The 12,867-nt window shown below is 34.3% G+C and overlaps 1 protein-coding gene across 1 annotated transcript in view; it reads left to right on the forward strand.

Moving 5' to 3' along the window:
* Nucleotides 1-12,867, forward strand: part of LOC101327464 (diacylglycerol kinase beta) — a 505,632-nt gene that overhangs the window by 299,804 nt on the left and 192,961 nt on the right. The window contains exon 13 of the mRNA XM_073809660.1: nucleotides 4,068-4,158. Within this exon, the coding sequence (XP_073665761.1) occupies nucleotides 4,068-4,158 (91 nt within the window). The remainder of the gene's footprint in view (nucleotides 1-4,067; nucleotides 4,159-12,867) is intronic.

Raw genomic sequence — 12,867 nt, forward strand, 5'->3', positions numbered from 1 at the left:
ATGATCATGTTATTCATACAGTATAGATAGAACCAGTTAAGGATGCTTGAAAAGGGATTCAAGTGTCTATTAGTAGAGTTCAGTTTTATACATATATAAATGGTCTTCCAAAGCTGCTATATCATCACTAAATACATGAAAATAATAAAAGAAGCACACCTGTGAGAAAAAGTTGACATTTAATTTAAGAGTAATTTCATTGCATTAAAACTTTCTGTGTGTTTATGACTTTAGAGTTTTCTACAGTAAGGTAAATGAGGCAATTTCACCCTTTTTATGTTGCATCTTTGTTAGGAGTGAGCGTCATATCTAATTAGGTTCTTTGGTATTATTTTTGGTAAATGCACTGGCAATTCATGTTTTGTTTGTTTTGTTTTATGTTTGCTGCATTAACATTACTTAGCAGAAAAAGTTTAAAAAAAAAACAACGAAAAACCTTTGTAAACCAGGAAGAAAAGTTCCAAGGAAAATATATTGCTAGAAATTAAAATGCGTATTTGAACAGAACTTGTAGAACTAAATATTAACTAAATTTCATTATGACAGGAATAATTGTTTTGCCTGAGCAATATTTCTGATAGTTCACATTTTCCTGAAGATATATAAAAGAAGCAGAATTACTGGTAGTAAGAAAATGCCTGGTAAATGGGAGCTAATTTTATTTTTACCTGACCATCTGGTAGCCAAGCACTTTAAATATTAAACTGAAGCCTGTAGACTTACAATTAAATTCATTGAAATACGGTTTAGTATATTAATGGCTTAAAATTATAACAGTATGAATAACTTTTTTTGTAGGACATTTGTCATCTTACCTGTATCCACAAAACCTGTGTAAGAACACAATAAATTTGACTCTGGTGTGAGCATTTCATAGTGGGTTAAATGTCCAGTTACCTTTTTCTTAAAATCCACAGCTATATGTTTTCTCTGACAAATCTGAGTTTGAATTATTTGGATCATTTTCTAATGTGAGCCATAAAAATAAATAGCATACACGCTTAAATGTGCTTTTTTGCATTTCTACAACCTAAAGACCAGTTGGGTTGAAAAAAAATAAAATTTAACAGCTTTTAATTTGTCATGTGGAATCTGATTCTATGTGCTTTTTATTACCTCCATATATTTATCTAAGTGAAACATAAAATGGTTGTAATAATGGAGAATTTAAAGCAGCTTTTGCACATGAGCAGTAATGCTAACTAATATGGTGAATAAAGACTGAATGTAAATTCTCAGAATTTCTGTTTCTTGTGATGTGTTTGCTAAAATGAGTACATTTTGGTTAGCTGATACAAGCTCCTCATCATCCTGGTTAAGCTATGAAGAAATTTGATGGACAGAATGGAAAAAAAAAATAGGGAGTAACCATTTACATGCATGTAGAAGCCATATATGTGTATGTGTGTAAGTATGTATATATATAATTTTCAAACTGTGATACAGTGTACATTACATCATTACGTCACAGAACCTGTCAAAATGTAGGCTCATAGCCCTTTCTTTGCTGGAGTGATGCTTTGATATTCCCACATACACCTCTAGAGATAACCTAGATATGGCAGAAATCAGTATAATCTAATACCACCAGTTCCTATTGATTCTCCCTCATTTATGTCTCTTAAATTCAGCCTCTCCTTTCCATTTTCCTTGCCTCTCCGTTTAGGCCTTGAATTTTATTTCATTTGTACTATTCCAACAGCCACGTTTCTGTCCACAGCACCAACATTTCGCCATTCCAGCCCAATTATTCATTTCTATGAGTTTTATTTATCCAACAAAGCTGGCTATGTCGCTTCACTGCTAACAGAATTCTTTTAGACGTCCTATAAATCTATAATATCAACTCCAAACCCCTTAACTTGGCATACCCATTCTGAAAAAGACCCTAGTTAGCCCATACTTAGGCAATCTGTTAAGTCACACTGCACTCCTAAAAACACCAGAACTTGTCTCGCCTTCCTCCTGTTCGCCTTCTACTTATCCATTATAACGCTCTCGTCTTCTAAAGCTTTCTGGACCCCTCAAGGCAAAAGCAGGTGATTCACTGAAGTGTTTTTTCACAATATTTTGCTCATATCTAATTTAGAGAATTAACTTTTCAATTATTTTATATGCCCATAATCTTAACCATTCTGAGCTTCTTAGAGACAGAGATAATCGTGTTCATATTTGTATCTTTAGAACTAAACATAGCATATGGAAGTGAATGTTCTCACTAAACATTTGTTGAATGAATGACTGGATGAATAAATGAATCCAGGAAGGTCTGGGTAAAAGGCCAACAGAAAGATATTATTAGAAAACTTGTTGAATGTAGAAAGACAACTCCAAACAGTAATAAAACATATACTACATATTATTCTGATTGTCTGGAGACCATTTCACGCAGAACAATATTTTCCTCTCATATCATGCTGAATGATATATTTTTCATGATAATGATGAATCAATAGGAAAATATTTTTAATTTTCCATAAACGAAATTTTCCATTAACTTCAGCCATTGTATAAATTTGTAAAACTACATTTATTCTATAATGTACATTATTTGCATTAATTTAATATAAACTTACATGTAAACTCAGACCCACAGATCTTACTGTTAAATGTTTGCCCTGTTCTATCTAACTAGCTATCATCTATTTCTGTCTACTCAGATATATTAAATCAGGCCATAATCCAAGGAGATATTCTCTAGAAAAGAATAATGATTCATGGTGCTAGAGTCCTATGAAACTTATCTTGGTTTTCAGATTATTGGCCTTAATATGGTGATGAATGCAAGAAGGGCTAGTGAAAATTTTGTAAGCAAATAAAAACTTGTATGAGGCTAAATATTATTGGGTATGTCTAGATAGATAAGATTACTTTTATAGTTTGTAATTTTATATCAGAGAACTCTATACAACACAGCATAATAATAAGCACTGTATTAGGTTCCATGTCATCTTACATAACAAGTAAGAGGGTTGCATTAAGCAGTAAGGTCCTTGCCAAGGGTCTTTTTTAATTGTTGAAATGTTTTACATTCTAATGTGAAAAGTACATATCCATGTTTATAAGGAAAAAGTAATTTGTTGTGAGAGAGATATTTGAATATCATTATAAAAATTTCTTTTTGTTTTGCCTTCATGTGAGGAAGCATGTATCCCATTTTACCTGTATTTTCTTCTAATTGAGGGCGTGATAGCTTGGTAGACTATGTATAATTAAAAACTGCAGCTTTTCGTGAGAATGAATTTTTAAATCCACTACTGGCTAATATAAAAATCTAGTCAGCCTTTGTAAAATTACATTAAATGATCATTAATTTAATTACCTGGTACAAAGAAACAAAGATATGGTCATTGATTTGTGGGAGAAAATAAATTTTGAGCATCTTACTTCCAGATTAAATACTGAAATAGTTTAAACTATATTTTCTTTGTAACTGTATGTTGATAAAATATATTATTTCTTTAGTTCTTTCATGCTGTATCATAATTCCCCATTATTGTTCATATAACAGAGGACAGTATCTTTAAAAAATAATTAATAGTTATCCAAAAATTACTACATTTTATCTTTATGGATAACTACTATTTTTTCTTTTTAATATACTTTCCAATCATGATAATTTGTAATGAATGCATAGGCATCTAGAAAAATTGAGCATATTTAAGTTTGGTCTCCTTTTCCTCATGAAAAGCCTAGACTTTTCTTTTTTCTCTCTCTCTTTATGATTACAGAGTGGCTGGTCTAAAATCAAGTTGTCTAAGAACAAGCTAAGAATCATAAGCACTAAAACCATATTTCAAAATCTGAGCAACCAATATTATAGAAAAGGCAAAGATATACTTGAATCTGTCAGATCAATACATTCCTATAATCCCCTCCGGGACAATCATATAATTTGATGCTTACAGTTAAACTCTGAAAATTATGTGACCATCTATTACATAATGGATGGTACGTGTCCTCCAACCTTTTTTATCACTTATAATACAAGACAGGGCTACCCCATTTTTAAAAATCCCTCCTGTTATTGATAATTGCCTAAGATGCTTCTTCCTTTCCTTTTTCAGAATGAAGAACAAATTTTGGTATTTTGAGTTTGGCACATCTGAAACTTTCTCAGCCACCTGCAAGAAGCTACATGAATCTGTAGAAATAGAAGTAAGAAAATGAATTATCTTTATAATACTATGAAATGGCTTGAGTTTGATTATTAATATGTTGTGCTAGCCCATGGAAGGAGTTAGGATTTTAGCGACTCATATAGCTTTACCCAAGATTCTAAAACGTCATTTCTGTCACTCATTGAGAATCTAGCACATCTGAAATACTAACATAAAGTTAAGTTTGAGTATGAGTTGTTTAATACAGCATAAAAGAATGAGAGGTGGAACACAACTTTAGAAATCAGTGGGCATAGCATGGACAGAAAAATGTAAGATAAAAGGAAGTACTTGAAGGGAAAGAAAAAAAGTTGCAAAATACATTTTTAAAAACTTATTATTTTCAGGTCTCAATATCTTATAACCTTTAAAACACAGTTCACTAAAATTGTACTTACTTTTATGAATAAAGTTTAAAACATATACTTTTCCATTCCCATTCCCATTCATTAACTAGGTCTTTTCTCAGTTCCTGAGGTTGCCATTTCCCCATTACATTTGTAGGAAGTGGAAAAGCCAAGAAAGAGAGCAAAGATAGCAAGAAAAGATACACTTTAAAAAGATTTAGAGCAAATACGTCTACCAAAAATATAGACATTGTAGGACTAAAAATTTTGGAGACAAGTTATAATAGAAAATGAGTTAGTTTTATTGAGAGATTTTTAGGGGTTAAAGAAAAAGGAAAAGTTATATTTTGTTAAGTTGTAAAGACAAATCGAAGGAACAGAATTATGAAACAGGGACACCTAATGACTAGCTGATATGAATTGAGAAATACTGGCTTTAACACTTTTCTTTTTAAAAAGAAATAAATAACTTGTCTACTGAGACCTAAATCATTAGTGGCAAATATTAGGGTAATAAGTTTGGTAGACAAAAGTAGTTATGGACCACAGAGAATCATAATAATGGTCTGGCTAGGTTCTTCATTATCCCAGCTTTCTAACTTACTGTTAATGATAATAACAGCAAAAGTGGTACTATTTAAGAATGTAATCTTTTGGGACTTTTTCCTCATCATGATTGACAAATAAATTGAAGTATTAGGGGTAGAATTGATTGTCATAGAACAGAAAAAGCTCTTCATGACTGAATCAGATCATAACCCTGAAATGGGATATAATCACAAGAGGTAAAGGATTTGGGCTCAATAGGCACTTTGATTGCTATTTGTGATGATAAATGTGTGTATGTTTTATATATATATATATATATATATATATATATATATATATATATATATACTTATACAGCTATATGTACATATATATTTATAAAAATCATCTAAGACCTCCCTTTACCTTCAAAGCTCATTATTTAAGAAATCATTATATAGTAGATTTTGAGCATTTCTGCCCTCAGAAACCGATGCTTGAAGAAAATCTGCAGCAAAAGGCAAAAATGAAAAAAATTTAAGGTATGGCTTCTGGTTGAATATAGGGTGGATACCCTGAAGCCTCTTGCACCTCTCCTTACTTTCGCCTACCACTGAATGTAGATTGAAAAAAAATTGTCTAAGAGAGATATTTCATGTTCATGGATAAGTAAACTCAACATTGTTGTGATGTTAGTTCTTCTCAACTTCACCTAAAGATTTAATATAATCCCCAAATTCCAGTAAATTATTCTGTGAATATCAACAAACTGATTCTAAAGTTTATCCTGAGAGTCTAAAGACTCAGAATAGTGAACACAATATTGAAGGAGAAGAACAAAGTTGGAGGACTGACACTACCTGACTTCAAGACTTACTATAAAGTAGTCAAAACAGTGTGATATTGGTGAAAGAACAGACAAATCAATGAAACAGAATATAGAGCCAAGAAATAGATTCCCATAAATACAGTCTGCTCTTCTTTGACAAAGGATGAAAGGCAATACAATGGAACAAAGAAGGTTTTTTAAACAAATGGTGCTGTGATGACTGGACATCCACAGGCCAAAAAAAAAAATCTATTCACATTTCTTCACCCTTAACAGAAATGAACCCAAAATGGATCACAGAGCTAAATGTAAAATGCAAAACTTTAAAACTTCTAGAAGATAACATAGGAGGAAACCTAGATGGCCTTGGATATAGTGATGCCTTTTAGATACAACACCAAAGGCACAATCCATGAAAGAAATAATTGGTAAGTTGGACTTCACTGAAATTAAAAATGTCTGCTCTTTGAAAGACAATGTCAGGAGAATGAGAAAACAGGCCACAGACTAAGAGAAAATATTTGCAAAAGACATATCTGATAAAGGACTTTGTATATTCAAAATATACAAAGAACTCCTACAGCTCAACAATGAGAAAATAAACAACCGTCTTGAAAACGGGGCCAAAGACTTTAACTGATACCTCACCCGAGGAGCTATACAGATGGCAAATAAGCAGCTGAAATGACACTCCATATCATATTTCATCAGGGAAATGCAAATTAAAACAGCAGTGAAATACCACTACACACCTATTAGGGTATTGAAAACCCTAAAAGCTGGTGGGGATGTGGAGCAATAGGAAGTCTGATTCACTGCTGGTGGGAATGCAGAATGGTACCGCCACTTTGGAAGACAGTTCGGAAGTTTCTTACAAAGCTAAACATGCCCTTACTTTATGATCCAGCAATCATACAGTATATATGCTATATACCTAAAGGAGTTGAAAACATTATGTTAACACAAAAACATGCACGTGGATGTTAGTAACAACTTATTTAATAATTGCCAAAACTTCGAGGCAAACAAGAAGTCCTTTAGTAGATGAATGGGAAAATAAGTTGTGGTATATCCAGACAATGGAATATTATCCAGTGCTGAAAAGCTACCAAGCTGTGAAAAGACATAGAACAACCTTAAATACATTTTCCTAAGTGAAAGAAACCAATGTGAAAAGCCTACATACTGTATGATGTGAACATATGGCATTCTGGAAAAGATAAAACTATGAAGACAGTAAAAAGATCAGTGGTTGCCAGTTAAGGGGGACGGAGGAAGGAATAGGCAGAGCACAGAGGATTTTTAGGGCAATAAAAATACTCCATGTGATGCAATGGTGGTGGCTACAGGTCATTATACATTTGTTCAAAGCCGTAGAATGTATACCAAGAGTGAACCCTAATGGACACTGTAAACTTTGGGTGATTATGATGTGTTAATGTAGGTTCATCAGTTGTAACAAATGTACCACTTTGGTGGGGATGTTGATAATGGGAGAGGCTGTGCATTTGTGGGGACAGGGTGTATACAGGAAATCTCTGTACCTTCCCCTCAATTTTGCCATGAGCTTTAAACTGCTCTAAAAACTAAAGTCTCAATTTACAAAAAACAAACATCGATCTATAGTATAATATTATGTATGTCACAAAGTGAAAAATGTCCAAGGAAAAGTTTGTGTCACATAGCAAAAGACGTGTGATAAAAATAGGTATGGAAAACATTGATTTTAACATTACAAGTGATAAAATTCGGTGATTTTGTTCCACTGAGCTTTACATCTTGAGAAGAACTCTTTCGGGTCATGTTTCTACATGCCCTCCAAGTCTGGCTTCCCAGCTCTTCATTTACTGCCTTATTCTATGCACCACTGGAGTAGCATTTATAAATCGGAGACAGCACTGTGCACTCCCCATTCTATTGTTGCATATCTTGAAATACTGTTAAATTTTATGAATTTATCTTAATTCTAAAGCTTGTTTTGTGTGTGTGTGTGTGTGTGTGTGTGTGTGTGTGTGTGGAAGGATGGTAATGTAAAATCTGCTTCTCTACTCACTTTTTAATGAATCCAGTCTATCATATTAGCAGAATACGCCTTTCTACCCTCAAGGTTACTTCATAATTAAATATAATAAAAACAGCAGTTTGGAAATTTGATTCTGTTTGCTGTTGCTTCCTGGCCTAAAATTATACCAACTATGGTTTGAAAATATATGAGAGAATAAAACCACTTCAGTACAAGAGTACCTCAAGTAATGGATATATGTTTTAATGACAGCTTCTTCCAAACAAAGCATTTACCGTGTGACCCTTTACCTCATATCTCTCTTTCATTTAGGAAGCTGTTTTCTGAAAAAGGTGAATATTTGGAATAATATTAATATCACGGGCTAGTAGTTGATAAAAACAATAGCTAAGATTTATCTATTATTAAATACGCCTCATGCTTGGAGCTAAGCAATGCACATCCATTACCTGTCTTAGTCTTCGTCAAAATCCTATGATTTAGAGATTCTCTTGCATCTCTATTGTAGAGACACACATATGAGCATTTTCTTTCATGATTTAAAAAAAAAAACAAGAATTGTGTTGCTTGCTGCCAAAATGTTTAAGGAAACAAATCAATTGGAGAATCGAAATGTAAATACATACATAGAGAGATGAACAAAGGTGAAATTTTTAATTTTAAGAATTTCAGTTATCTATATACATAGAGAGGTTAACAAAGGTGAAATTTTTAATTTTAAGAATTTCAGGGGCTTCCCTGGTGTGGTGGCGCAGTGGTTGAGAATCCACCTGCCGATGCAGGGGACACGGGTTCGTGCCCCGGTCCGGGAAGATCCCACATGCCGCGGAGCGGCTGGGCCCGTGAGCCATGGCCGCTGAGCCTGCGCGTCCGGAGCCTGTGCTCCGCAACGGGAGAGGCCACGGCAGTGAGAGGCCCGCGTACCGCAAAAAAAAAAAAAAAAAAGAATTTCAGTTATCGTTTAACTTTGTAACAAAAGATAAAGAAATAAAAAGATTAAATGAAAAGCTTTAAATTTACAAGATAATATATTAAAAGCAAAGTTTGTATAAAACTACCTGGGGCATGGATATGTACCTGAGAATCTCAGGTCACCATCTGGGATTGAAGCTTACAAAGTTCATGAGTTTTTTATTTGTTCCATGTACCAGGCAAAGTTCATGAGAGAATAAAATGGCCCATTCTCCAGAGTATTTGAGTCTTTTGGTGTTTGGTAAGACTTGGGAGGGTGGTATATTTTAAGGCCAGGAATTTCCTCAGATACTGACCTTTGTCTTAATGATTAAGTATTTCTACAAAACCTAAATGAGCTCAAGAATTAACAAATTGCAAGGAGAGTGTCAGGGACACAAAATAAATTAGCAGAATTTGAAAGATAAGATTCTGATTGCCCAGTAACCTGGAAAGCACAGAGTTATTAAAGGCGGTAGGGCAGATTTTCACAGCTTAGTCTGTGCTTCACCTATATCAAATTCATCCTGGACGGTCTTTCAGCATGCATTTAGAGAACCGTAGCCTATCCTGACCCCTACCAAAACACCATCTTGGAGTAGTAGAAATGAAACGTGTGAATGAACATTCTTTTTTAAACCCTTTATTGAGGCATAGTTGATCTACAAAAAGCTGTACATATTTAATGTAGACAACTTAATGAGTTTGGAGAAAAGAATATACCCATGAAACTATAATCATAATCAAAGCCATCAACATTTCATCACCTCCAAAAGTATCTCCCTGCCCTCTTTCTGTGTGTGTGTGTGTGTGTGTGTGTGTGTGTGCGCGCGCGCACACGCATGTGCGTGCATGTGTGATAAGAACAGGCAAAAGATCTTCCCTCTCTTCTAAAGCTTCCCAGGTGATTTTTTTTTTTTTTTTTTTGCAATGAAATTCTAGAAACAATGATGAAGGGAGACATTAAAGGTGTAGACCTCAACGCAGATGGTCCTAGTCATCAAAAACTGGACTCATCAAGTCCAAAACAAAAAAAATACCTCCCTGTTCCAGGAAAGTACAAGAAATTGTGGGGTTGAGGTACTGTTACCATTTCATTAAGATAAATACATTATAATTTTTCTTACTGAGGAGAGTGAGGAAGAAATGAGACAGATGAAAAGTGACCACAGGTGAAATTTCTCTTCTTTAGTTACCACAAGTTATTTTTAATAAGATAACTTTTGGTAAGAAATTTAATATTCCAGCAATAATTTCTGGCTTTCACAGAATCTCCTGAAAGAGAGAAACATGTAAAATTAAAGTGCTTTTCTGCTGATACTTATAGCTAATGCTTGATATCTTTTTTTTTTTTTTTTTTTTTTTTTTTTTTTGCGGTACACGGGCTTCTCACTGTTGTGGCCTCTCCCGTTGCGGAGCACAGGCTCCGGACGCGCAGGCTCAGCGGCCATGGCTCACAGGCCCAGCCGCTACGCGGCATGTGGGATCTTTCCGGACCTGGGCACGAACCCATGTCCCCTGCATTGGCAGGCGGACTCTCAACCACTGCGCCACCAGGGAAGCCCCAATGTTTGATATCTTGAACCAGCAGTGTTATTGTTACTGTCAACATGTTCAGCAACTGTGTGTGTGCATACATGGTACCAGTTTCAAATATTCCTTTTTTCCAAGTGTGCTCCCATCTTCCTCTCCTTTACCAGTTATCTCCCATTCCACTCTAAAAATAATCTTGCAGTTATCTGCAATCAGCACTGTTGTCACCGTCACTGGACTGCCAGCTAACAGTAAAATCACCTAAAAGGCATGTTCTGGGTCCCTATATCACACTGTGATTTGTGGGTAATACTTTTCAAATGCATTTCAGAAAACACGGAGCTTAATCACTGGGAAAATATAGAATACCACAGCCTTCTAATCCCATTAAGCCCTTTATATGTACGTTTTAATTTGTAGGTTTGCTGCTATAGTTTTCTGCAAAACATAAATAATTTTATCCTATGAATTATGTATGAATTTGCAGAAACTCTTCTAAAGCAGGTATATTTAAGTCATTTTACACCATACCATTTTAAACAATGAACAAAGCAATGTTTTTATGTTTCATTAAGTAAAATTATGAATAATTTTTATCTGACCTGGGCATAGAATTAGACTCACTACGAAAAAATATTTACAGTTTATCATTAATCATATCTCATCATATTTATTATCCACACTTTTATGGCTCTCCAAAGTTCTTCACATGTTTTAAATATTTCTGTCAAGTGACATGTTAACTGAATCTAAAACACTAAATTCACATATAAAAGTTTGTCTTTAACACTTCTGTGTAATGTGGTGCAGGGTATATTTATAAACTAGGATTAAAATATATTGGAAGAAAAATTTAAACCATATTCTTTTAGGTAAATTTGTCTCTAGAATAAGATCTTCCATTTCAAAACTGAAAAGAGTGGACAACGGCCTCACAACATTGCACTCTGAAAATAGCTCCCATAGTAGTATACGTTAACGACCTCTCTTCAACATAATAAAAATATTCAGGATTTATTGACTAACCAAGGCTGTTAGCTTTTAAGCTTTTATATTCTTTTTCTCTGTAGCTACCTTTTTAAAAATCATAAATCTTCAAAGTGGATGAAAATATTATCTGACACAGTATTATAACTTGTTTATATTTCATAGCCTTCACCTCAGCTTTTATTTCCATGCACTCAACTGGTGTGCTATACAACTCCTGGTCTTCATCAAAGCCAGCACTGGAAATTTCCAGACTAATGAACATAACGTTAAGCAAACAGAGGAAGGTAGCCTGGGGTCAAGAACTAGTGGAAACAAATTATTAATAAGTAGGTATTTATGTAAGTACACTGTCCTCCTCTCACAGGAACCCCAGTGTTCTCCATTGGTCCTTCTTCTTTGGAATTTCTTAAGAATTTTTTTCACTTTTCACAGAGCTGCTTACTGTTTCCTTAAAACTACACGTGCCAAGACTCTGAAGAGTGAAAACATGAATAATAGTATACACTGATGTTTTTCAGTTGTCACATGTGATTCCCCTAATTCAGTTTAAAAAAAAAAAAGCCTGTTTGCAACATGCTCTCCTTTTTTGCAGATGAACAAAGGAATACTCCTTCACTAATTCTGAAAGTAACTTGTCACAGTGGGGTTCGAAGGCCTAGTCAAATAATTGTCTTAGTGTACTACCTGCTGTGTTCAATATTGAGTGAAAATGGAAGCCAGGCCTCAACTCCAGCTTATTTCACAATTCTTCTGTTATTTAAATGATTTTAGTCAGTTTGGGGGAAGCCAGACCTTTATAAATTAACAGCAGGGAAATACCAAAGGTGTCAGATTGCATATTTATCGTCTTTTTCGTGTAATACTTAAATATGTATTAAGAAGTGACTGACATAAATTAGGCAGATTTCAGAAGCCACAGGCCGTGGCTTGTAGAGGACCCCCTTCTGCTTGACATTTCATCCTTGTCAAAGATCAAATTATTTTAATTTAGGCTGCAAATTATAAGGAATGAAGACTTCTTTGTGGGAATTCCCTGTGGTAATCTGACTTTTGTTGTTACTGCTGCTTGTCAGTGTGCAAAAGATATAATATGCATGCAAATAAGGTTAAAAAATATGTACTATCTAATTATCCAGCCAGTACATTCCACTTGAAGACAGTAGGAGGCCTGACACACAGTATGTGTTTGATTCATTGAGGCCTGCAGGGTATTTACACAAGATTACTTTTAATTATGAAATTAATATCTGTTTATCTAGAATATATAGCAGTAAGTGAGTATACACATGAGCAGAATTCTTTAGTAAAAAGAAGTCATCTTAATTTAATACATGAAAAGAAGGGGAAAAAAATCAGTTGTTTCTAGGGGGAGAAAAGGCATCATCCAGACCTTGGTTTCACCCTCGTTGAAATAAATTGAATGAAAACTTGGCACCTTCTCTAGAATTTGTTTCTAGCCCTGCCAAGTAGGCTCAAGATGTGTTGCTTTATTTCACAGTTTTTATA

This window comes from Tursiops truncatus, chromosome 9 (genome assembly GCF_011762595.2).
Source record: "Tursiops truncatus isolate mTurTru1 chromosome 9, mTurTru1.mat.Y, whole genome shotgun sequence".
In the NCBI taxonomy this organism is placed as follows: domain Eukaryota; kingdom Metazoa; phylum Chordata; class Mammalia; order Artiodactyla; family Delphinidae; genus Tursiops; species Tursiops truncatus.